We start from the raw sequence: 27,108 nt of genomic DNA, 5'->3' as shown, positions 1-27,108 counted from the left end.
GAATTATAAACCCTTGTAGAATTGGGAAAACAGAAAACAATTCTCAGGTTCCTGATGTGGAGAAAGGTGTATCGTGCCTTTGGCAGTAACTCTGAAAGACTGAACATCTCTACTTGCTATGAACAAGAACTGACGTTTAACCAGGCACATCTCCTGACATCAACATATATATTTTTCCTTTCTTGATTTTATTTCATTAACTCTCACCACATCTTCACTACTCTGAATGCTAGAACTCTGGAGGTAGTTACACTTCTGACCTTTAACACCACTGACTTTCACAAAAATTAAAACATTTCTCCCAAATTTCAAACACTACCAATTCCTGCATAGACTCAGGGTAGTCTTGTTTGAATTTCTCATTGTTTCGAGACGTCACTTGGAAGTCCAAGCCCTAATTTGATCTTTTTCTACCTGCCAGAAATGCGGCACTCCTATGATGACATTCATCAGCCTCATTAGTCATTCTTCGGGAAGCATAGAGGGGAAAAAAACTAAAAACCTTTGTAAAAGTTACTCTCAGTCACAGACCTGATAATGAGACACAGGATACATTTTATATATTTCAAACTTCTTGGAGATAGAAATGTTGCATCTTTTAAAAGAATGCATTAATAAAAAATTACCCTAGTTGTTTTCAGTGTTGTACAGGGACCAGGTAGAAAGGATCATGTTCTTTGGATTTCCTCTCTGAGAAGAAAGTATGCCAGTAATTGCTTTGCATCAAAGAGAGGTAACATTTTTTTAATAATGCTAGAAATTGCTAAGTATGAGGAAGTGGAGACTTTCAAGATAGCCATATTTTAAAAGTTATTTAATACTGAATAAAATGGAGAACTTGAAGAATCTTGACTTTGTTAAATAGACAATGAATTCCGAGGTGATTTCTTCTGAGTTGGAGTTCTGGAAATAAAAACAACTTGCCAATGATAGAACTTCAGAAAAGGAAAATCCCAATATTGTTTTAGTCTTAGACTGGTGGGGACTAAGTTAGAAGCATCTGATAAATAAAAACACAGATTTTGAGGAAAAATTAGTTTTGAGTTCATTTTTCCTTTCTACTGCACTAATGCTGTACCACCATTATCATCACCGTTATTATCACCAACATCACGACTACCACCACCACCACCACCATCATCATCATCATCATGTTAGTATTTATGGATCAGGCACTGTGCTAAGTACACATTTTGCATTGTCTCATTTCATCCTCTCCAATGATATATCAGTATCAGCCTCATTTTATAGTTGAGATAACAAAGCTGTAATAGAAATTACATAGCTTGCCCAAGATCACACAGATGCCAAAAGGGAGAGCCAGGATTCAATCTCAGACTGTTTGGTTCCAAAGCTCTTATTCCATGCCTCTTTTCTCTAGATTATCCCTCATGAGGAAACAAATTCATTCTAATAAGCTAGTAAGCCATTATATCCCTGTCCCCTTTTCTAACACCTTGTGTAGCCTTCTGAATATTTTCTTATTTCCTACAATTGTAAAAATTTCCATATGATAGGAAACTCAATACTTTTTTTTTTACAACTGGAATACATTCAGAGAGATGGAAATTCTAATTTTCTTTAAAAAGGCTACAGATTCTATTGTATATATTCTTTGAATATTTCAAACTCTCTTGGCTATTTCTAAGTCCCACTTCTGTACTCCATACTCTAGGACAGCCCTCTCCTCTTACTTTCCTGAAATATCTCTCTATTTTGCAAAGCAACAAAGCTTCCCTTATGTTTTTATCTCTTACTGATTTTTAAGAAAATTCTGATTAATTTTAATCAGTAAAATAATTAAACTAAATTAGGTAAACTTTAATTTTAGATAAATAAAAATGTAAAGAATCATCTAAATTTCAGGAAACGATTATCTTTTTAGGTCCAAGTCTCTTCTCATACTCAATACAAAATGTACGATGTATACAAGAGGAATGTAGGAAGGAACTGATAATCATCCCCCTGGATCATTCTCCCTTTCGTCGTTTTAATAATAGAATCTCTGTCCCAGGTTTTAGAAGGCAAGGCTGATCAGCAAGAGGTTCCTCTGCAGTTAATTTCTTACCAAAAGAATATACAAACTTGATGTGTGCAACTTCTATCTCATTTTATTCAAATGTATGTGCTTGCCCTTTACTTTTCTCTTCTCCATCCCACATGTTGACCACTGTAAAGAGGACACTCTAGGGAATGACAGAATACATGGTAGAATAAGTATAATAATAATAATATAAACTAATAATAGAGTAAAAATAATGGTAGAATAAATATAAGTCCCTGGACAGTTTCATGGGTTACCTCCTGATGGCTACAAGAAAGAAAATAAATTCTCTTATTGGAACTATAGTATTTGGGGGTTTCTCTGTTACAGTGGCTTAGCCTACACCCTAATAGTTTTAAATTCGGTACCAGAATATTATGGACTAAGTTGTAGGCCCCCAAAATTTATAAGTTGAAGCCCAAAGCCCCAATGTAACTATATTGGAAGATAGGGCCTTTCAGGAGATAATTAAGGTTAAATGAAGTCATAGAGAGGGGCCCTAATCTCATAAGACTGGTGTCCTTATAAGAGAACACTGGAACACACAGGGAGACATTAGGGGCACAAGTGCCTAGACCAATGGCCATGTAAGGACACAGCAAGAAGGGAGCCATCTGCAAGCCAAGGAGAGAGGCCTCAGGAGAAACTGGTGTCCTCGTAAGAGAACACTGGAACACACAGGGAGACATTAGGGGCACAAGTGCCTAGTGTAAGGACACAGCAAGAAGGGAGCCATCGGCAAGCCAAGGAGAGAGGCCTCTCAGGAGAAATCAAACTTGCCAACATTTTGACCTTGAACTTTTGGCCCTCAGAACTGTTAAAAAACAAATTTTGGTTGTTTAAACCACCCAGTCTTTGCTATTTGTTATGCAGCTCTAGCTGACTAATACACAGGAATGGAAAAGTGCCATCATAACAAAAATCTAAAATATGTGGCTCTGGTATTGTGTTGCCAGGCAACCGGCAGTATGGAAACGGATATTGCAGGATGAAAAACTAGAGACCCTTGTTATGTTTTGACCAATCAGTAGGTAAAACTGACACCAGCAACAATTTGAAAGGCAGACTAGCTATGGGGAAAGCACTTAGAACCAGAGTGGTCAATGTATATTGGCGGCTCCTTGCTGATGTTTTTAGTGAGGTACTACCAAAGTAGTTGCTGTAAGGTCAAAAAATAAAATGTTTGCAAGTAGATAACACCAATCTCTGAAGGATAATTGCTTCTGCATTCCAGGGAGCAGGAGATGTGACTATTATTCAGTTTTGTTCAATAGTCACCACTGTGGCTGGGCACGGAGGCTCACGCCTGTAATCTCAACACTTTGGGACGCTGAGACGGGTGGATCACCGAAGGTCGGGAGTTTGAGATCAACCTGGCCAACATGGTGAAACCCTGTCTTTACTAAAAAATACAAAAATTAGCCAGGGTAGTGGCGGAAGCCTGTAATCTCAGTTACTCAGGAGGCTGAGGCAAGAAAATTGCTTGAACCGGGAGGCAGGGGTTGCAGTGAGCCGAGATTGCACCATTGCATTCCAGCCTGAGCAACAGAGCAAGACTCCGTCTCAAACAGACAAACAAACAAAGTCTCCATTGTGTTCTGGGCAGACAATGGGAGTCATTTCGGCAGAAAAGACCAGATGAAGAATATTGCATCACCACTTAAACTCATTGTTGGAGAAGACTTCAAGGTGGCTGCCATTAATTTGAGGGACAGAGGTATGGGCCAAGCACAGTGACTAATAAATAACACATTGCTGGCTTAAAGAACTATAACTAGAGCAGCTCTTTGGCTGTGGCTACTTTCACATGAACTGACTGAAAGCAAATGAAACGGAAATCTCTAGTGTTTTTGATAAAATGATGTCACCAATGCTATGATGACCCTTAAGATGTCAGATGAACTTCCTCCTCCCAAAATTCAGAGAAAATCACCATGAATTCAGTTCAGATGCTGAGACTGATAATGCCACACACACAAGAAATGGGTATAAAAAGGTTTATTACTCACATACTGAGACTTTCCAGGGAGATAGGGCAGGCTCCCAAAAGGGTCGAGAAATGGCTTAATTGGTTTGGCTTTTATCCATCTTAGAGTGTGAGGCTGGGGTGAAGCTTCCTGCATGTATGCCGGGGCTTGTGTGATTTGAACTTCCTGCTGGGGCCAAAGGAGGCGGCACCCATGCTTCCATCAGCTTGCCCAGATGTGCAGCATAAGGGGAAAGGGAAAGGTGAGGCTTCAAAGATGTCAGCAATCAACATTAAAAACGGCATTGAAGTCTTTATTACAGTCAAAGGAACTAAAACCCTGGCCTATAAAAGCCTATGTTTTTCAGTCTCTAAGGCAATCTAGGTCTAAAAATCTCACCAGCAAGCAGGGGCTGCAAAACCTGTGATGCCCTCCAAAGTTTCAGATGGAGCCACAGAAGCTGATGAGCAAGACTTTCCTAGAGGTCAAACCAGGGACCACAGAAGACAAGGGACAAGGGAGTTTCTCCCAGATAGCAGATTCATGGTTTCACTAAGGAACTTGCTTTCTGCTCGGGCAAGGGATCTCCATCATGCCTGCTCAGCAGATTATCATGGCATGGGCCATTGGCTGCTATCATTTTTGTCTTTAATTCTGGTATTAACTACCCTCTTTTTAGCTTTAGTAATAGAACCCTTTCCCTGGAGTTTTAGTAGGGCACATGTCCATCTAGTTAGAGGCACGTCCCAGCCTTTCTTGAAGCTAGGTATAGCTATGTAGTAAGTATTCATGAAGGGACTGTGGGCAGAAGTGATGGGTGTAATTTCCTAAAAAGGAAATAGCTTGCTCCCAACTTCCTCTTTTTTCACACGCTAGGAAGTCTTGAGCCAGCTTTGACCATGGAAAGAACAATACCCTTGGGTATTAAGAGAACTAACAAGGTAGATGAATCCTAGATCCCTTGAATACCTTGTGAAACGAAGCTACTTCTGGACTGCTATGTGAGAAAAAAATAAATTACTACCTTACATGAGCCATCATTATTTTGGGGTCTCTTTGTTACAGCAGTTTAGATCATTTTCTGATTTATACAAAAAGAGGATGAAAACATTAAGAAGGTAAGCTTATTTACCTTTCATGAACCTAAAATGTCCTCTGCTTGTTCCTTTGGGTTTTACCTTTAACAAGTATAAATAAGGTGCTTCAAATTTAATTGGCTGTAAGCTAGTAAGACCTTAAGACTACGTGTGACCTTATGAATTCAGTGTGCTTCTCCCCTTTTCCAAAAATCAACCTACAGAATACAGTTGCATATACTTTTTTGGCATAAAGGGAAGCATTTAATGTAAATGTATATCAAACTGAAAAATGAAAACTAAGATTGATATATATCAACTTCCCCTTTTTTCAACACAAATGTATATCCATGCACTATTTTACTCTACTCTGTAATCAATTAATCATAGACAACTGGATAAAGATAAAATGGATAAAGCAGACTTCATCTCCTATAATGTGATGCAGAGATGATTTCTTGGATTTCCAGTTTCGTGTTACTCTATGCTTCAGAATAGTTCACTGTGTTGCTAAGACAACAAGGATGCTGCAACCGGAAACCGGGATTGAAGTCAAGGCACTGGAGCCGCCTCAAAAGATGTCATAAATAGTGTGTTCAAGGCCTTTTTCACAGTGAAACTGTAACTTTTGAATTAGAAAAAAAAATTACTAGAGCCAAGCATGGTGGTGCACACCAGTAACCCCAGATACTTGGGAGGCTGAGGCAGGAGGATTGCTTGAGCCCAGGAGCTTGAGGCTGCAGTGCGCTATGATTGCACCTGTGAGTAGCTACTGCACTCCATCCTGGGCAACACAGCAAGACCCCCATCTGTTAAAAAACAAAACACAAAAATAAACAGAAGATTATACTCAATTCAACACCTTTCCACAGACTATGATTTTCAGTTACTCACATTCTAAGATTAAGAAAACACTGGCCTATAATCTCAGCACTTTGGGAGGCCAAGGTGGGCAGATCACAAGGTCAGGAGATCTAGACCATTCTGGCCAACATGGTGAAACCCCATCTTTACTAAAATCCAAAAAATTAACCAGGTGTGGTGGTGCATGCCTGTAGTCCCAGTTACTCGGGAGGCTGAGGCAGGGGAATGACTTGAACCTAGGAGGCAGAGATTGCCGTGAGCCAAGATCGCGCCACTGCACTCTAGCCTGGCGACAGAGCGAGACACCATCTAAAAAAAAAAAATAAATAAAAAAAGAAAACATTGGTATGTGGACCAAATGTCAGGAAACCATCATTCCATATATATATTTTACAGCTCCATGGAAATAACTGAGGGGAACTTGTCTACATTCCAGTTTACCTTTATTCTAATAGAAGCATGTCTGAAGAGTATCACAAGAAAACAAAACGAAATTATGTTGTCAGTTGTTCCTCCACTAATGATGTACATCTCACCTAAACAAAGGTTTGATTCTGTGTAGTAAGTAGGTTTGATGTTCACTGAGACCTGCGATTTGATACTTGGAATTTGAGTTTATAAACAGATACAAAGAAATATGGTCTTCTCAATAAACTTTTGATAAAGGCACAGAAAGCTCATCAGTAGCAATGATGTGAGCTGGGTTGCATCTCCAGGTTTGTCCAAGCAAACTGAACAATGGCAGCAATCCTCCTGTTTTAATATTCATAACATCAAGGCAAGGACAAAGAAAAAAAAAACCAAAATGCTTGAACTGATTTTGATGTTTGTTTCTGACCTACAAAAAAAAAAAAAAAGAAAACAGCATTTCACTAAGCTGAAGAGTGTCCTTCACATCGTGTATATTGTATTGCACATAAATTTTAAAAAATCCATCAAAAACAACAAGAACAGATGAATAAAGAAGCCCAGTGCTTTTTGAGATAGAAACCTTCTTCAGAATCACCTCCCTCTCTTAAGAAGTAATCTGGTGAAAAATAATGGTTAGGCAAAGGCAGGTGTTGGAGGATGTGTTCCCAATCTTTTAGAATGTCTTGCTTAAGAGACACAGAGGTGACTGGAGACTGAGTTACCAGTGTACTATTCGTTTTCCAAGCAGACGTCAAAAGATACTCTTTAATAGTGGAAACTGAGGGTTACACAGTAAGGTTCAGACTTCAGCAGGAATCCTTGTTGTCAAGTAAAAGTTTAACCTAGCAGAAGCAAATGAAACCCAGATGTCCTCACCTTTTCTTTTTTTTAAACCCTGGTGTTCTAAGCATAAAAAAGGAAATAGAAAATAACACAGATCACTCTATTTTAATATTTTTAAGTAGCATAAATCATAATGGTTTGTATACTACACTGTACAAATAATATACTGTTACTTTTGAAAGAAAATGAACTTCTTATAGGGTTTTCTGAAATAGTTACTCCATACAGCTAAGAGCTTGACCCTTTAGCCACTGCTACAGCAGATGGAATACAAGCTTTGAGGTTCCAAGTCTTCCAGTTGTGCCTGTTTCTGTTGCCACTGAGGGATGAGCCTCTCAGAGCCCTGTCGTGGCCCTGTCCATCTCCTGCGCCAGGAAACACGGGTTCCGCAGGTGGACGCGTGCCGATGAGTACAGCTTCTGTGCTTTGCTTTCCACAAGCCTCCTCCCCCTTTAAGAGAACTTGCGCTTCTTCATGGCTTCCGCCTTGACCGCCAAGCTCTTGGCACAGATGGTCAGGACCACAATGAGAACGCCCACCACAAATGTCACCAGGGGCCAGAGGAAGCAATGCAGGAGGACAATCTCATCATGAGTACGATGCAGAAGCACGTCGTCTGGTCTGCAAGACAACGGAGAATAAGAAAAAAAGGGCAGTCAAATGCCTTGGCACTGGAAAACTCTTTACAACCTAAAGCCAAATTTGCTTTCCAGCCCATAGGGAATAACCATTACTGAAAGTAAAGGCTGCCCTCTGACTATAAACACTGTATTTTTGTGCTTCAAACCCATTACAGAAAGTTTTGAGCTCTTGAGTCACGTAATTGGTGCAAATTTATGCATTAATTATGATTTACATTACAAAATGTCAAAAGTGTATTTCTTATGCTATGATTTTCCTTCATTCTAAGTTACTTAATGTATTCCACTTTCTCATTCATCCTCTAATGTCCACTGGTCAAGGGGTTTGAATCAGTCAAAAAATTACTGACGGGTGAGCATTCTCCAATAAATCATAACTAGACCTTAGCTCACAGGTGTGGCCCCAGTGATCTTAATTCAGAAAAAAAAAAAGAAAGGTCAGTTAAAGCCACTGCTTGAATTCAGTCAGAAAGACAGCTGGTGTCACTGTCAGGGCAACTCGGCTTCACTATGTAAACTAGAGGTTTTTATTAATAAGCAGACAATGGCTGAATGAATGCCTTTTCCCATGCTTCTGGGTGAAATTAGCCATCATTTTAAAACACTGACCACTTTCTTGATAAATCTCGCGAAGTCCTAGCAATAGATTTCTGTCTTGTCAATGTGAGGCTCTATTTTCCAATTCCTGCATTGGTCCCATTCACAGAAAGTGAAGATGAGATTTGCTCCACAAGCCATGATCTCTAATCTTTGGCCATTAGAAAGAGATCCTGGAAGAAATTTTATTTTATTTTTTTGAGATGGAGTCTCGTTCTCTCACCCAGGCTGGAGTGCAGTGGCGCCATCTCAGCTAACTGCAATCTCTGCCTCAGCCTCCTGAGTAGCTGGGACTGCCGGCACCCACCACCATGCCTGGCTAATTTTTTTGCATTTTTAGTAGAGACGGGGTTTCACCGTGTTAGCCAGAATGGTCTGGATATCCTGACCTCATGATTCGCCAGCCTTGGCCTCCCAAAGCACTGGGATTACAGGCGTGAGCCACCGCACCCGGCAGGAATTTAACTTTTTAATACAAGAGGTTTACATTTTGTAAGATATTTCCATTTCATCCACAAGGTTTGCCGTGTTACACTAGAGTAGCTATGTTTCCTCCAGAAAAAAATGAAAATAATGCAGAATAATGAGTCCAACTGCCCTTAAGAACATCAAAGCCTTCAGAGCACAAGAATAGTGCATCTAACACAGAAATACATTCCTGAAAATCACGCATTAGTCACAGCTCTCATAATTCAGAACCCATTTTCCCTGAAGATTGACAAAGGGCGTTGAATATTTCTTTTTACTTATAGTGGAGCTATCATGTACCATTAACATAAATAGTTTTACAGACTGGCTTTGAAATTACAAAATCCTTGCATTTTTTCCTTTGATGCACAGTGTAATTTCAAATTTTGTACATAATACAAGATTTCTATTGATGTTTTATTTCATAGTATTTCAATGAAAATTTATATTAAGTAAATGCAGAGTCATTTTAACAATTAGGCAACAATCACCCCAGCTTTCAGAAACTGTGCCTTTTTTTGGAATTCCTATAGCATTAAATTATCTCCAAGACTTGTGCTACCATTAGTATATGTGTATATATTGATGTATATATTCTTTTCTTCTGTAAGGCCCATTAGGCCTATGACATTGTCATTGCTGCTATTCTACAAATAGATGTTGCTTGCAGCCTTATTATCCATGCAAATTTTCAAGAAACTTCATGACTGAAGTCTAAAAAAGTCAAGGCTGAGGTCTAAAAAGAGTCAGGACACAGGATAGCCAGAATCATATTTGAGAGTCTGAAATCCCCATCCCAGCACTGCCATGATTCTTTTCCCAGGTACAGTGCTCACAGCTGTCAGAAACCTCTCCCTAAGTGTGTGAGGGAAGGTAAAAGCTGTCTCTCAGGATGCTCTTTCCTTCTTTCTGTGAAGGACTGTTATGCTCCCCCATAATCCACTGATACAAAAATGAGTCTTAAATTCTTCATCAAAATGGCTAAGGGTGCACAAGAATGTGAATTTTACTTAGTATCACTGAAGTGTACATTTTAAAATGGTTAAGATGGCTGGGCACAGTGGCTCATGCCTGTAATCACAGCACTTTGGGAGACAGAGGCGGGCAGATTGCTTGAGACCAGGAGTTCAAGACCAACCTGGGCAACATAGCGAAATCCTGTCTCTACAAAAAACTACATGCCTGTAGACCTAGGTACTTGGGAGGCTGAAGTGGGATCTCTTGAGCCCAGGAGGTCGAGGCTGCAGTGAGCCATGATCAAGCCACTGCACTCCAGCTTGGGTGACAGAGTGAGACCCTGCCTCCAAAAGAAAAAAAAAAAATGGTTATGGTGTTAAAAAAAAGAACTTGGATTTTTTAAAACATTATTTTAATAAATGTGCATGTAATTTCCATAAGTAATGTGTTTTTGCAACTAATTTTCTAGTAAAATGCTTCAGCGTGGATCCTCGTTTGTATTCATACTCCAGTCATTCTTAACTGATGTTGAATGCTTTCACAATATTGTGCAATTGAGCCAGAAAAATAGCCCAGATGACAGTGGTGGGAATCATACATATTTTCTGAAACACAGTTTGAAGAACATGTACCAAAAAAGAATGTGAGTAAAAAGAAGAGGAGGAGAGAAAAATAATAACTGAAAAATGCTGGACCCAGATATTTGTTTTATTCAGAAACTTCTTGGCATTCTACCTCCTACCAGAGTGCTTGGAGTAAAACCTTAATATCTTAAATGACAAAACGACATCAGTCCCTCTGAGTTAGCCATACTGAATTTGTAATCACTTCAAAAGTGTTCTTTGAGCTGGAAATGTTAAATATAAATGTAGACATTTCTTTAAAAATAATTCATGTCCGTTTCTACTTCCTACAGCTCTAAGGTGCCCCATAATCTCCTTCAACAGGAAAAACATTTAACTGCACAGTAATGCTCACGCTCATCATTCAGTTTTTTGATTTAGTGAGATTATCTCTAAATTGCTTCTTGTGTCCTAATTAAAGTCTAGCTCATTCAAACTGGGCTTGAAGGCACTCCCCTGTCTCAGTTTCCTCCAATTTTATCAGGCAGGCAGTTTTCATATTGTTTAGCCAAAAACTATTTGCAAAGGGGTTTGGGCTTAGAATTCAATTTGCCATAATTATATGGTAGGGAATGAACTGTAATTTCTTTATAAATAATCACTGTTTGCCACATGTGGCAAACTGGATAAATAGCATCATGAGATCTGACGTCATAAAACCAGGATGGTGACAAGAATATGTAGACAATAAGCAAAAAAGGGGTAATTACTCTATATCTAGGGACTTTAAAAAAGTAAGCGAGAGATTTCTCTTGGAGTATGAAGGAACACTAAGGAAAAGCACTTTTAAGCCCTGGGTCAGGGCTACAAAAGAAGAGGAAATACTGTGGGCGCCCACAGAAAAACTTCCCTAAGCATTGGCACTACCCTGAGTCAGGGTTTGAAAATATGTGGTGATAATAATGACAGTCAGCATTTATTACGTGCTTTCTACCCTCCAGGTGCTGTGGTAGGACATTCAGATTCATTTGATCCTTCAAATGACCCTTTGCTCAAGTAATTTTTAATCTTCATTTTATAATGGAAGAAACTGAGGTAAAGAAAGATTGGTTTCCCCAGGATTACACAATTTAAAATAACGACACAATTTGAAACCCTGTCTGTAAGATTTTTAAAATTGTACTATTTATTTACCCTTAAGCCAGCTTTTCTCAAATTTGAATCACTTAACAGTGCTTGTTGAGGTGCAGTTTCCTGGTTTTCAACCCTTCATTTACTATAATTAGCATGTGAGTTTGTGGGATCCAGAAATCTGCATTTTGGAGAAGCTCTGGGATGATTCTTATGTGCACTTCAGTTTAAGAAGCATTGTGTAAAGTTCTAACAGATAAAAAAATGAAATATGAAACGCAATGCTACTTAGTTATTTCTCAAACTGCCTAATTGATACTTATGTTCAAGCCATTTTCTTTTTTTCTTTTTGAGACGGAGTCTTGTTCTGTCACCCAGGCTGGAGTGCAGTGGCGCGATCTCGGCTCACTGCAAGCTCCACCTCCCGGGTTCACGCCATTCTCCTGCCTCAGCCTCCCAAGTAGCTGTGAATACATGCGCCCACCACTACGCCTGGCTAATTTTTTGTATATTTAGTAGAGACGGGATTTCACCATGTTAGCCAGGATGGTCTCGATCTCCTGACCTCGTGATCCACCCGTCTCTGCCTACCAAAGTGCTAGGATTGCAGGTGTGACCCACTGCACCCAGCCTTTGCAGTATTCTTTTTGTTTTCTGAGACGGAGTCTTGCTCTGTTACCCAGGCTGGACTGCAGGGGTGCGATCTCGGCTCACCTTTGCAGTATTCTTTATGTTAAACTGCTCTGTTGTGGGGATCCACTCAGAACTCCAGCGTTGGTTACAAGATTATTTTAAGCTGAAGACATTTTAGATTCAACAAGTGCTAAACAAAGCTTTCTTGGATCTTCCCTTATCTGACTAAAAGCAGCAGCTTCTGAGATTTGAGGCTACTGTAAATCCCTTCTCCAGGGGAATTTTGTGGCCCTGAGGAAGACAGAAAGACCACTAATACTCACGAAGAAAAACATTATCACTAACTTGTCCTCCTAAAAACCCATTTGTCCTTCCCATAGGAAACTTTTCTTCCTCTCCCTTTTCCCTTCTAAGTTAGGTAGACAAGCCCTGAGTCTAAACACTTCTTATGTACTACTGTGAAGCCCTGTGCTCATAAAAATATTAACAGTGATAAAATGTGTATGCTTTTTCTCTGGTTATCTTTTGTCAGCTTAATTCACAGGCCCCAGCCACTAAACCTGAAAAGGTAAAGGAAAAGGTTTTTGTTTGTTTGTTTTTGTCCCCTATAGTACCATGAGCCAATTTTTGCCCACTGGGGTCTAGCAATAATACTGTGATAAGGGCTTTTAAAAGCTTGGGAAGTGGCCATGCACAGTGGTTCATGCCTGTAATCCCAGCACTTTGGGAGGCCAAGGAGGGAGGACTGTTTGAGCCCAGATCAAGAACAGCCTGGGCAACATAGGGAGACCCTGTCTCTACAAAATATAAAAAAAATTAGATGGCCGTGGTGGCATATGCCTGTAATCTCGGCTATTTGGGGGCTGAGGGGGAAGTATCGCTTGAGCCTAGGAGGTTGAGGCTGCAGTGGGCCTGCAGTGAGCCAAGACTGTGCCACGGCACTCCAGCCTGGGTGACAGACTGAGACCTTCTCTAAAAAAAAACTAAACAAAAAAAGGCTAGGGAGGTATTAACCATATCAAGATTATGGTTAGCTCCACGGATGCTTCCTATCTATGAAAGAAAGGCTGACTATAGACGTATGAATGTTATAAACAGCCTTACATTTTCCTTAGCTGTTTTCTCAAAGTAGGTTACTTTTATGTAGTAATGTTTAATTGTACAGGAGTTGCTGCTCATCAAGCTTGCCTATTCTTCATGGAGAAAATTAAATCAAGCCCCAAACTTGCAGTTTTTGGAGAGAAAAATTTGCATTCAGTTTTGGCAGGATATCCAGAAAACTGGCAGGTACATTATTTTGGAGCAATAAAGTGTTATATATGCATATCAGGTACAGCAAGGAAAAAAATAATTCAGTAACACCAGACCCATGATTAGGACTACAAATAGAAGGTATACCCCAGACTTATCCTATAAACTATCATTTAACAGCATTAAATTCTTCTGGTAGCTGGGTTTGGCAAATATTTTCCTACTGATTAAGATGACTGTCCCTTCAGATGCAGCCCAGTCAAGTAACTGTCCCAACCAAGTCTCCCAAAGTAGAGGCCTGGGGAAACCGTCGCCGCTCTGTGCTCCCAGAGTAATCGACTTTTTAAAAGGTTTTACTCACACTGTGTGGTAATTATTTTTTATCCATCTGTCGGTTTTTCCAATGTGATTCTTAAAACCCTGAGATCAGGGGCCTATTAAGGATAACCCCTGTCGGAGATGCTTCCTGAGTTCTCAGAAATAAGGAGGGGTAATCGTCAAGACTTGCAAACCAGAAGGATGCTTAGGGCTTTCTGTCTTTTTTAAAAAAGCAAGTCAGTGAATGAATTTTATTCTAAAGTCAGCTTGGCATAAAAAGGCTTTATTAAAATCCTTTGTTGTTCTTCCATTGAAAATACAATGGAAAGAGAATTTTCAACCTAGTTAGATATTCTCTAAGATCAGATCTAAGAAACTGCATTAAATTTACATTAAATCCTTTTCCTCTTCCATCGACCTCCTTGAGCTGCTCAGGAACCTGGATCAGTTACAGGTTATCTCCACACCAGAGAGTAGGACTTTTAATTCATTGATTTCATCAGAAGTGCAGGATTTCCGATGTTCCTTGTTCCAGAATTCCTGTGAGGTTTTCTTTAAGAATTACTGTTCTTCAGAGTAATTTGGTTTGTGGTTTCTCTGACTTACGAAATTAGTTATTTCATAGAGGACTGTAAGTGTTTTCTGCCCAAACATTTAAACTTAAGGTTTAAGCATAAATAAACTGGAGACAAGAAGACATCTACATTCTTCTATTTGAGAGATTATTCTTATTATAGTTCTCACCTTGTTAACCTACTTTGTAGTTCCAAATTTGATGTGAAAGTTCAACATTTTAAATTCGCACAGGAAAGATGAATTACTGATTCAATAAACTGTGTTGTGACAACACAGGCCATTTGGAGAAAAAAACAGCAGCTCCCCGTTTTATTCTCCCCACACATACAAAAAAATCCAGATGGATCAGAACCTTAACTGTATAAACACAAACCATGAACGCTCTAGAAGAATACCTTCATTCAAAAAACAAAAACAAAACAAAAAAAACCTTGGAGTTTCCTCATTTGTAAAATGGGAAACAAAACCCTCATTAAGAAGATCAAACGAGGGTATGTATGGGAAAAGTGGGGTTTTTTTTGTTTTTTTTTTTTTCTTTTTTGAGACAAGGTCTCAGTCTGTCTCCCAGGCTGGAGTGCTTAACCTCCTGGGCTCAAGCGATCCTCTCACCTCAGCCTCCCTAGTAGCCGGGACTACAGCTGCACACCATCACGCTCAGCTAATTTTTACAATTTTTTGTAGAGACGGGATCTCATTATGTTGCCCAGGCCAGTCTCGAACTCCTGAACTCAAGCCATCCTCCAACTTTGGGGCCCCAAAGTGCTGGGACTACAGGTATGAGCCACCACACCCAGCTGGGAAGCAGTTTTCTATAAAACCCTACACAGCATAGATGACCTCAAATCTAGTCCAATTTTTCCAACCTTGAAGAAATGAATTTGACAACCCAAAGAATATAAAGAATATGATACAGAACTGGAACCTTTTAAATTTTTTTTTTTTTTTTTTTTTGAGACAGAGTCTCGCTATGTCACCCAGGCTGGAGTGCAGTGGCGCGATCTTGGCTCACTGCAACCTCTGCCTCTCGGGTTCATGCCTCTCCTGCCTCAGCCTCCCAAATAGTTGGGACTACAGGTGCCCGCCACCACGCCTGGCTAATTTTTTGTATTTTTAGTAGAGACGGGGTTTTCACCGTGTTAGCCAGGATGGTCTTGATCTCCTGACCTCGTGATCCGCCTGCCTCAGCCTCCCAGAGTGCTGGGATTACAGGTGTGAGCCACTGCGCCCGGCAGTCTGTGGTATTTTCAAAGCTCAAAGTTGAAGACAAGCTCATATTCGTTGTAGAAGTCAATTACACTTAGAACTATCTGCAAATTACTGCCTGTATCTATTTCCTATTGCTGCTCTAGTAGCTTAAAGCAGCAGATTTAGTTTCTTAAAGTTCTGGAGGTCAGAGGTTTGAAATCTGTTTCACTGGACTAAAATGAAGGTGTTAGCAGGGCTGTGTTCCTTCTGGAGGTTCTTTTTTTTTTTTTTTTTTTTTTTTTTGAGACGGAGTCTCGCTCTGTCACCCAGGCTGGAGTGCAGTGGCCGGATCTCAGCTCACTGCAAGCTCCGCCTCCCGGGTTCACGCCATTCTCCTGCCTCAGCCTCCCGAGTAGCTGGGACTACAGGCGCCCGCCGCCACGCCCGGCTAAGTTTTTGTATTTTTAGTAGAGACGGGGTTTCACCGTGTTAGCCAGGATGGTCTCGATCTCCTGACCTCGTGATCCGCCCGTCTCGGCCTCCCAAAGTGCTGGGATTACAGGCTTGAGCCACCGCGCCCGGCCGCCTTCTGGAGGTTCTAGGAGAAAATCTGTTTCCTTGCCTTTCCCAGCATCCTTTCCTGCATTCTTTGGCTCACAGCCCCTTCCCTGGCATCACTCTAATCTCGTTTCCCTGATCACATCCCCTACTACTCTCTCTGATCTCATCTTCCCCTTATAAGTATCCTGTGATTGCATTTGGGGCACACTCAGGCAATCCACTATAATTTCCCCATCTCAAAATCCTTTATCACATCTGCAAAGTCCCTTTTATCATACAAGGTAACAAGGTAGTAAAGTAAAATAACATAAATCCATGGGGATTAAGGTGTGGACATCTTTGGGGGCCACCATTCAGACAGCCACACTACCATAAACTACACTCCTATGCTGTAATCAGTTCCTTACTAGCACAAGTTTCCTATCCCTTTTCCCAGTTAGTCATTCAGGATTAAATCATCAACAGAAGTATTTAAAAATAACCTAGGGAATAAACTGTTTTCTATTAATTCTATTTTATAACTCAGATCTACAATCTGAGTTGTCAGATTTACTTTTTTCATTTTTTCAATGTTTCTTTTATGACGGGCATTTACATACAAGATACCTGCCCAAAGATTAGCACACGTTATGAAATACTTCTCTTTCCTTCATCCTTTTCCTACATCGTGCCTTTGCCTAGCTAGATCTCCACTACTTCCACCACTACCTGCTGTTCCTAACCACAGCATTAGTAACACCTTGCAATTTTAATATCCATCCTCCCTAAGGAAGTCCTCCTTACTTTTTATAGAATTTCCTTTTTGTCTTTGTAATACATCTTTGATATTTCCTTTTCAACTTTATTCTTCATTAGATGTGCCCAGAGATTCCTGATTCTTCTTTATTCAGCTCTTTTATGATACAAAGTCACTAGCAATTCTAAACTGCATATCCATTTTAGCCCCAATCCTACGCCACACCATGTTTGACTTTCCTAAAGTTTTTGTTCATTAACTACCCTTTGAATCTTGTTTTTAAATTCTGAATTTTAAAATTGAGGTAGAATTTCCGCACAGAGAAATTGAGAGGTAACAAGTGCCTGGTTTAATCAGTTTTTCATGTTGTTTTGATACTGCTGATTTCTGATCCTTTCACTTCTATTTTATAAAAACATTTATCCAACCCTTTCTATTCTTTAAAACCCACATTCTTCCTTACAATGATTTCTCTCATATTTGAAGAGCAATACTGTATTATTAAATCAGATTTCATCCAGAAATGGGGAAATTTGAGGGTGAGCCATTTTGTTTCCAAAGAAAGTCTCTCAGAACGAATTTTCCATGTCAGCGATGCCTAGTCCTAAAGAAACATCCTCAGAAAATGGAAATGTTGATTTAGGATGTTAACGCCCAAAATATCTTTCTTTTTTACAATTCCTTAGAGGAATTAATTCTTAAACATCAAAAGGTACTTGTTGTGATACAGCATGTCTGATAATACAGGGGTACACAAGGGACTTCTCAAGCAAGCCCGGGCTGGATAGGACTAAAAATCAAAGGACTAATTATATCAGGACATCCCATATTCCCTTCACTGATTAAGACGAAACAACGGTGCCCCTTATTTACTTTGTGAAGCCAAATTAACAAAGTTGAAATAGAAGTTCTCCTTATAAGAAAGGTTACAAACACTGGAAGGATTAGTCAGAGTGAGCAAAAATCGCCGATGCACCCAAAGTATGCATATGAGCAGTGATTCCACTGGGTATCTATAAGTCTGGTAAGAGCTTTAGAATTTGGTTTTCAAGGAAATGAGGTGGGTAAGGAATCCCCCCAAATGTCAATGTATCTTCTTGCCATCTCAACAATCCTGGGTACAATGTGCACAGATGAAATACGGCATTTAAAAGGAGGTCAAGAAACATCTTCCTCATGGTTTTTGATATAACATCAAGACGGCAACAAACACTGGAAGGATTAATCATGGAGCAAAGTTAGCATGCGCCTATGTCTCAAAATCTTCAAAATCTTCTAAATGAAATAAGATTATATCCAAGGGCCTAAAAGCAGGCGTCTTCTAGGTTTGTCCAAGACCATAATTCTAAAATCCTAGAATCTGCTTCATTGTTTCAGGTGAATGAAGTCATAGGCTACGCCAAGCATAGTGACTGCACACATATAAAAAGCTGCTTTTTGAAAGATCACTTTAACAACCACATTCTGTATTATTTCCCTAAGCTGAATCATGTTCTCAGCCCTCGCTCCAGGCAAAGAGGACACAGAAAACGAGCAGGAGATATAATCACAGATCACACACTTACAACGTGGGTGTGAGAAACTGTTTCCAGGGAGAAAATGACAAACATACTGATGTGCCCAAAATATGCCTATGAGCAGGGATTCCATTGGGTGTCTGTAAGGCTGGCAAGAGCTTTAGAACTGGGTTCTCAAGGAAATGAGGTGGGTAAGGAATCCCCCCAAATGTCAATGTATCTTCTTACCATCTCAACAATCCTGGGTATGATGTGCACAGATAAAATATGGCATTTAAAAGGAAGTCAAGGAACATTTTCCCCATGAATTTTGATACAAAGTCAAGATGGCTTCTTAGATAGGACAACTGAAGTGGGGCACAGCAACACGGGCTAGCTGAGTCTCCCATGGCTCAACCACAAATGCCCCCATAAAGAACGGTCCGTAGTCTCAGTGAGTCTGCTCAACTCCCAGGAACCTGGATTTTTTTCCCAGGATTCCCACACCTAGAAGAGCATCACACCCTGCTAAGCTCAAAGTGAGAGCTCAGTAAATGTTAGTAGAATAAGAAACAGCTTCAAAGAACAAAGTGAAAATCCAGTGCCATAGAGTGTCAGTTAAGCAAATTAAGGTAGAGGGCAGGCAACAAGATCTTAGATGTCATGGAGGTTTTTTCCAAAGGCCACATAGATTTGTTTGAAATTGTAAATATCATGGATGTATCTGCATAAACAGGCATGTGTATTTGCTTGTGTTTTTACAGACTGTGCCAACTATTTTCAGATAATTTCCAAAAACAAATGATCATATTTACTACTCACTTTGTCATTACTGCTTTTCTTCCTGTTTCGTCTTTTAATCGATCTCTATCTAGCCCAGCCAGATAGATGTGTGTATAACAACGGTCACAAGCAGTTCCTGTTCCTTCAACTCACCTGTCCCATCCCTGTTGAGGTACTTTGCCCTCCAATGCTGCTGCTCCTATACATGTCACAATTTCAGACCCAGCATGCTAGGGAACTGCAGCCAGCGCCTGATTAAGCCAATACTAAGTGGGCCCAAACAGGTGAACAGACATTCTGTTTTTCTCCAAACCTCTGAAAAAGATTCTGCAACTCATCTCACAGTAATTTGTTCCCTAATGTACTCTTAGGAAATTGCCGTTATTGTTTGATTAGGTTAAGTCCAATTCCCTGTAATTAGATCCTCAGTGAAGAAAAATCAACCCATCGCCACAATTTATTTTCTTTTCTATACCTCCAGCATCAGTACTGTACCATTATTTTGGCAGCTCTGGAGAAAGGCTCTGAAAAATGTATCATGGGTGGAGGGAAAGTCAGCTGTATGTCTTTCTGAAGAAAGCGCTACCTTCTGTTATTATATCATCATTCTAGAAGATTCCCAATTGTTAAAAGCCTGTTTCATTAAAGTGTATTACACACCAGTTATTTTTTAAATTAAATAATTAGCAGCATATATGTACTTTGCTACTGCATGTAGGAAAACAGAAACAGACTAGCATTTCTACCAAGGCTAGCAATGAATCATTCATCCTAACCCCTAAATTATATAGTAAAGAATACATGAATAAGAGCTTTACATTCAATTCTGTTGTAGTCTGTCAAGCAATTATATCTCTCAGTTAAAATGCATTAAACAGATCTTGAAATGCTTTTGCAAAGTAAAATTAGCTAAATTAATTTTGAGGCTCTTTTCCTAAATGATGAATTGATTACAAATATGTTTGGAGAACAAAAATACTATATAGAAATACGCATAACAACTCAAGTGGTGACTTACAGTTCAATAATAGAATCTTAAAACTTGAGTAATGAAAAAGACCCTATCAGTCAATCTTAAAGTTTTTCTTAGATGTGCCAGCAGCTTAACTTTAGCCTGGTAGCATGTGATATTCAAAATTCAAGAAAATACATGTAAATAACTATCAGATTGGTGGAATAAACATGGTAAAGATTTTGAAAATCACTAAAAATTATAGCCACAGGTATTCTTACAGAAGGAACCTGTTTTCTGTTCTTTCACCTTGATACTAGCATTAATGTCCCAGATAGGTGACCCTCCTTCATCTAGGGTCCCACAGTGAAAATAATATGGAACAGAGCTGCACACGACCCAAGACAGACCTGGACAGGAAATAAACATTGGCTGTTATAAACTCCTGAGATTTTCAGGTTGTTTCCACAGCGCAATTTAGCCTAAGCTCACTGAAACACACCAGGAAAGGCTGGGGATCCAATGTTTTCACGAAGGAAACTGCCATGATGGTCAAAAACAATCTTAATCTAAAGCACAAAAAAGTTTAGAGATGTTTATTTGGGCATTTTAAAAGACTTTCTTGGTACTCAGCTCTCTTCCATTCAGCCATGTGATATTTACAGAATAGCTATGATGTAGCAGGGACCAGGGCCATATTTGTGTTGGCTCTCACTAGTCAGCTGTAAATCCAAAGGCAGGAACACCATTTTCCCATGTTTATATTCCCATTACCCAGAATAATGCTTGTCATACGCTCTAGGTGCTCATAAATGTTTGTTGTTGGCTTACTGTTGAAATCCATTTCAAAACGCAATGGACATTTGCACAAAGTGCAGAGGTAATATTAAAGAAAGAGAACTGAAGTTTGCCTGGGAAAACAAAAACGAAGTATCTTTTCAGCAGACATGAAAGAACAGGAGATTAGAGTTTGGTGAACAAATGGGGAAATAATTTCTTGGTAGAAGATACCGCACAAATGCTTTGGTCTGGCATTTCAGATTATTTTGCCACCAACAGTACACTTTAAAAAATGTTATAATAGCAACCTTATTAATTAGGTTTAATACAGTCCCTTATGTTATCCTAACCCAGAATGGACTAGAATCCTGGCTCATGTTAGCAGCACTAGAGCAGAATAGTTAAGAGAATGGAATCTGGAAGCTCAATAAAGAGGTTTGAATCCTGGCTCTGTCACTTGCCAGCTATGTGATTTGGTCATATTGCTTAACCTCTCTGTGCTCCAGGTCCCTCATGTATAAAATGAAGATTGTGTTAACAATGCCTTGTAGGGGTGTCGTGCAGATATGCAAAAAGCATTTAAATAGTTTCTGGTACAGAGGCAGCATGGTAAACAGGTGTTGGCTATTATGAAAGGCCAGAGGGCAATCAGCCGTGAAATAGGTCTATGTCCTAGTCCTTTTCAGCATTTTTATCGATAACTTGGATGAGAAAAACCAAAGCCATTTTGACTTACACTTAAGAGAGAATTATGATGGAAGATATAACAAATATGATGGGTACCATAATCAAGAGTCAAAATAATCATGAGACTGGAACAATCGGTCAAAAGCAACAAGATGTATTCGCATAGGGATACATAAGACATTTAAAAATTCTTGCATATTTGAATGTAACACAAATCTCACCAGTTTAAGAATAGGGGGAACCTGCTTTAATAAAGAGCAGCGTGTATAAATCAAATGTTGGGGGAGCAAGTTTAATTAAGTGTAAGCTCCGTATGAATCAATGGTGTGCTGTAGTTGCCAAAAAAGCTCATGCCATGTCATTAACTAAGTTTTAGTCTCTGGATTTAACAAGGGTGGTAGAAATGTTCTGCCTTCCTCTGGACTGGCCAGCTCAGGGCACAGTAAGAAAAGCATCCCAAATGATGAGAACGAATTGGTTCCCAACAGTGATGGCATGATGAACTTGGTGACACCAACAGTCTGAAGGTCAAGTACTCAGGTGCAGATCCTGACACTGCTCCTCCCTGGCCATGGGATCTTAAAGCCTCTGTTGTCTCTTCTGTAAAACTTGGACAATATGGTCTGCCTCCACACTGAGATGACAGAACTAAGGTGAATCTTTAAAAATTATAGTAAAGTGTTCAATTTAGTGGCATTAATTAGACTCACAATTTAGTGGCATTAATTAGATTCACATCATTTATTTCCAAAACGTTTTTTTTTTTAGATGGAGTCTTGCTCTGTCATTCAGGCTGGAGTGCAGTGGTGTAATCTCAGCTCACTGCAACCTCCACCTCCCGGGTTCAAGCGATTCCCCTGCCTCAGCCTCCTGGGTAGCTGGGATTACAGGCACGCGCCACCACACCTGGCTAATTTCTGTATTTTTGGTAGAGACGGGTTTTCACCATGTTGGTGAGGCTGGTCTCGAACTCCTGACCTCTTGATCTGCCTGCCTCGGCCCCCCAAAGTGCTGGCATTACAGGTGTGAGCCACCGCACCCGGCCCAAAACTTTTAAATCTCACCAAACAGAAACTCTCTAGCCATTGAGCAGTAGCTCCCCACTTTCCTCTTCTCCCAGTCCCTGATAACCTTAATGTACTATTTGTCTCTAGGAATTTGCCTATTTTAGGTATTCCCCAGGATTAATTTCTTGACAACTAAAAACGTTTAAAAATGGAGTGGGCTTCTTCAGGAGGAGGTGATGTCCACTGTCACAAGAGTTGTTCAAGTACAGAGCAGAAAACACTTCAAAAAATTATGTGGTGGGGATTCATTTTGGGTTGGAGTAAATGACTGAAAAGTGTCTCCCAGATTTGACAGTCTATGTGGAGTCTATGAACTCCACAATACATTCTACATGTGTTTCCGGTGACTTCTAGCCCCATTTTATCTAAGATGAAACTGAGGCAAGAGCTCTTTGATAAGTAGCCCAAGGTCAATCACTAAGTCATGAAGAGAGCTATGGATAGAAATGAAGTCTCCTGACGCACAGCCCTGCCCTGCATTCCACCATCTGATGATGCTGCACTCTATGACCTACTTGTCCTACGGTTCTTGTATTTTTCCTCCCAAATTCCCTCAGGGCTTTGTTTGAAGGCTGCATAAAATATCTTAAATGAAAAGTGATTTAATAACACATCAAATTCTTAACTTTAATGCCACGATGATAAAAGCTGTTAGAAGATGAATTTGCAAGCATGAAAACACTTTGATTAACCATTAGAAAACAGACTCTCAAATGCAGATTTTAAGTCATGTACAGTCATTTGGATGTCAGACTGAGAAAAAACACTGGAATAACTTCCATATATATTTCACAGCATACTGGAGAAGCCACAGCAGTCACTGCTTTTTTAAAAAAGTACAGATTTTGGGACCAAAGAAAGCCTTCAATTCTGATGTAATCTCTCTTAATATGGAGACAGACACAAATGTATATGGAAAAGACTCGGTTTCGGTAAGATTCCAGATTTACTGTTTTGTTTTTTAAGATTCAGGATATATCATTGGATTTAACGTCTAAAGAAGCAGCCAATATGTTCCTATAAAAAATAGCCATAGAACCAGTCTATTCTCTAATGATAAGACTGCAAGAAATACTTCAGAGTAGAAAACAAAAATAAGCAATTTTTACCAAATATCAGACATAGTATTTAGGAATTCATTCCAACGTCAACAAAATTTTCCTCTGGAATTTGTTCCAAATCTTAGGTCCCATCTTTATATGCACATTTTCCCCATTTGTATACTAAGAGGTCTGCTAGTAAAAACGAAGTTTTTTCTTTAATTTGCTCTATAAAAAAACCCAAAGAAAAACTTAGAAGTCAATGGTACAATTAAATTCAACATACAAATATATTAAAATAAATTTTTTGAGCTGCATCTCTTTTTAGAGTTCAATCTGTTTTTAGAATGCAAAGACATCAGGAAAATAAACTACAACTGACCAATCATTTTTCACTCTATTGGTTGTAAACATATTCAGATGCCTATTTCAAAGCATGTTAAGTGTTATCTGTCTCACATAACAAGAAATCCGGAGGTAGCATGGCCAGGTCAGGGGCAGCTATTCCACAAGTGTGCCAGGAAGCTGGCTCTTTTTGCTCCACTCTTACTAATGTGTAGATGTCCACTCTCCTGTTTATCACCTCAAAGCTGCATGATGGCTTTTGCTGTCATGGCATCAGAGAGCAGGAGGCAGTAGTACTTACATCAGGAAAGCAAAGGCTTTCCCAGAACATTCCAGTTAATGGTGCCTCCAAAACAGTTACCCAGGACAGAAAGCCAGAACTGGATCCAATTCCACCCAGTTCTTAACCTCAACCCCTATCAAGCATCATGTACTTCTCTAAATCTGCAGATTCCACTTCCTTCAAGTCGTATGTCCGTTCCTCCTTTTTTTCCTCCACTAATCCTACCTTTGTCCAAGTTCTTGCCATCCCTTGTCTAGACTGGCACAACAGTCTCCAAATTGTCCACGGATCCTCCAGCTTTGGCGTCTATCAATCTGCCCTCCATGCTGCCACTAGACTAGTGTTTCTAAAACATAAATGTGACTGTCACTCCTCTACTGCCCTTAGGATAAATTTAAACCCCTTAGCATGACATAAACGCACAGTATTATCTATTTCAGCCTCTTCAGTTCATCCACCACTTTTTTTTTTCCTTTTTTAGACAGGGTCTCACTATGCTGTCCAGGCTAGCCTTAAACTCCTGGACTCAAATGATCCTCCCATCTCAGCCTCCCAAGTAGCTGGGACTACAGGCATATGCCACTGTTCCCAGCTTGAGATGGTGGCACTTTTTTTTTGAGACGGAGTCTTGCTCTGTCGCCCAGGCTGGAGTGCAGTGGCGCGATCTTAGTTCACTGCAAGCTCCACCTCCCGGGTTCACGCCGTTCTCCTGCCTCAGTCTCCCAAGTAGCTGGGACTACGGGTGCCCACCACCACGCCCAGCTAATTTTTTTGTATTTTTAGTAGAGACGGGGTTTCACCGTGTTAGCCAGGATGGTCTTGATCTCCTGACCTCGTGATCCGCCCGCCTCGGCCTCCCAAAGTGCTGGGATTATAAGCGTGAGCCACCGCACCCGGCGATGGTGGCATTTTTATGTGTAATATTTAGGACACTAAATTACAAAAAGAGTAACAACCATGATACCAGAGTGGTAAGCTATTCTGCAGCAGCAGGAAGATCTCGGTAGCCCCTGAAATGGGCTTGTTTGATGGACAGGAAATAGGCATTCACGAAAGTGAATTTTCCAAATAATTAAAACTTAAGTTTTAAGTCAAATAAAAACAAAATATTAAAATATTATTGGTAAAAATCTTCTTAAAAATGCATTACACATTTCCTTGCCTTTTAAGGAGAGTAGGTTGAACCAAATTTAACCTTTTTTGATGACTCAGTGTCATCATTATGAAACTCAATTACTGTTGAGGTAGCAGAGCTGTCTCCCTCTCCATTAAATGGCTCCAGACTGTTAACCATTTAGTTCTTTACTAATTTCCTCTCCCTTTCACCATTAGGATTTTATCTGGCATCTTAAGTTGCTGTAATTTTGTACAAGTCTTCAGAACCAGGGAATCATAAAACCATAGAATTTGAGAGTTTGAAGGAATTTTAGAGATCATTTAATCTATCAGTCTATCAAATTTTATAGATAAGAAAACTAAGCCCTAAATAAGTGCAGTCTTTCTAATCAGTTGCTTTTCATTTTCTATTTTAATGGCTTTAAAACTATGTTCTGAAGAAACCTCTACTCAATTTGAGCTCAGACCATTATGTTTATCTTTCTTTAAAATGCTAAGAGTAAATTGGATTTAAAAATATACGCTACAGGATAAACACACTTTGAATGAACTTAAACATTAGGATTTATCTGTTAGTATCAGAAGTACAACATATTTATTTCATTTAACAACAGAATTGCTTCTTCCTTTTTTTGTGTTCTGTTGTTTTACTCATTGATAAAACCCTCATTATTTATTCATTCAACACCTCAGCCTCTGATCAGTAAATAACCAGACTCAACTTTCTTTCTAACTGAGTTTTTAGAAATCTACAGAGGCAGGGAAGAAAAGCATATGTGTTTACTAAGTATTAACTATTGTCCAAATGTGTTTCTTACAAAACCAAAACAGAAGCCCTTAAGATGGGTAATGCTACCCTCATTTTATACTTGAGGAAACCAAGATGGAGAAGCTGCACAATTTATCTAACGTCATACAATTAATCAGTGGTAGAGGAGAAATATAAATCCTGATGCTTGATGCCACATGACTGCTGTCCTTAAGGAATTCATAATCTATAACAGCAGAAAAGTACATATTCAACTCTCTAACAGTATGATAAAAACAACCATGGCAGTGTGGGAGTGCAGAAGAGGAAGTAATGAATTATACCTGAAAAGATGAGAGAAGGTTACACAGTGACATTTGAGGTGAATCTTAATAGTAGTAATAAAAACAATAATAGCAAACACTTTTATAGGAATTATTATGGGTTAAGCACATGCCATCTCCTTGATATTATATACCACTTCTGCAAAGGAAACTGAGGCACAGAGAGATTAAAGTAACATATCTAGAACCACGCCACTAGAAAGCGTCTGGTTCTAGAGTTCATTCTAGGACTACTGTGCTGTGCTAATTCCCAGAAGTAAAAAAGGTGAAGGGGAGAGAGACAGGAGCAAAGGCATTAAGGTGCATGGGAAACAGAGTGACTCGAGGTGACTGATGCAGCTGGAATAAAAGTTAAAATCTGTAAAGCAGACCATATTACCACTCTGCTTAAAACCAACGATTGGCTGCTCACTACATTTTAAGAGAAACCTAAGCCCTGTCTAATTCTTGCTCCACTCTCCCACTCATTCACGGCTCTCCTGACACACTGGCCTTCCAGTACCTAAAACAACCAAGTTCTGTCTTGCTGCAGAACATTGGCACAGGGTAGAATCTAATTCTGAAATATTCTCCCCCTACCTTTTTACCTAGCTAATTCTTGAACATCCTCTGGTCTTGACCTAATTTTGATTTACTCAGAAAGGT

The 27,108-nt window shown here is 39.6% G+C and overlaps 1 protein-coding gene across 1 annotated transcript in view; it reads right to left on the bottom strand.

Moving 5' to 3' along the window:
* Positions 1 to 4,308: 4,308 nt before the first annotated feature.
* Positions 4,309 to 27,108, bottom strand: part of KCNMB4 (potassium calcium-activated channel subfamily M regulatory beta subunit 4) — a 66,310-nt gene continuing 43,510 nt past the window's right edge. Inside the window, exon 3 of the mRNA XM_003906771.5 lies at positions 4,309 to 7,826. Coding sequence (XP_003906820.1) covers positions 7,658 to 7,826 — 169 coding nt within the window. The 3' untranslated portion in view covers positions 4,309 to 7,657. The remainder of the gene's footprint in view (positions 7,827 to 27,108) is intronic.

This window comes from Papio anubis, chromosome 9 (genome assembly GCF_008728515.1).
Source record: "Papio anubis isolate 15944 chromosome 9, Panubis1.0, whole genome shotgun sequence".
Lineage (NCBI taxonomy): Eukaryota > Metazoa > Chordata > Mammalia > Primates > Cercopithecidae > Papio > Papio anubis.
This window is presented reverse-complemented; position numbering and strand designations above follow the sequence as displayed.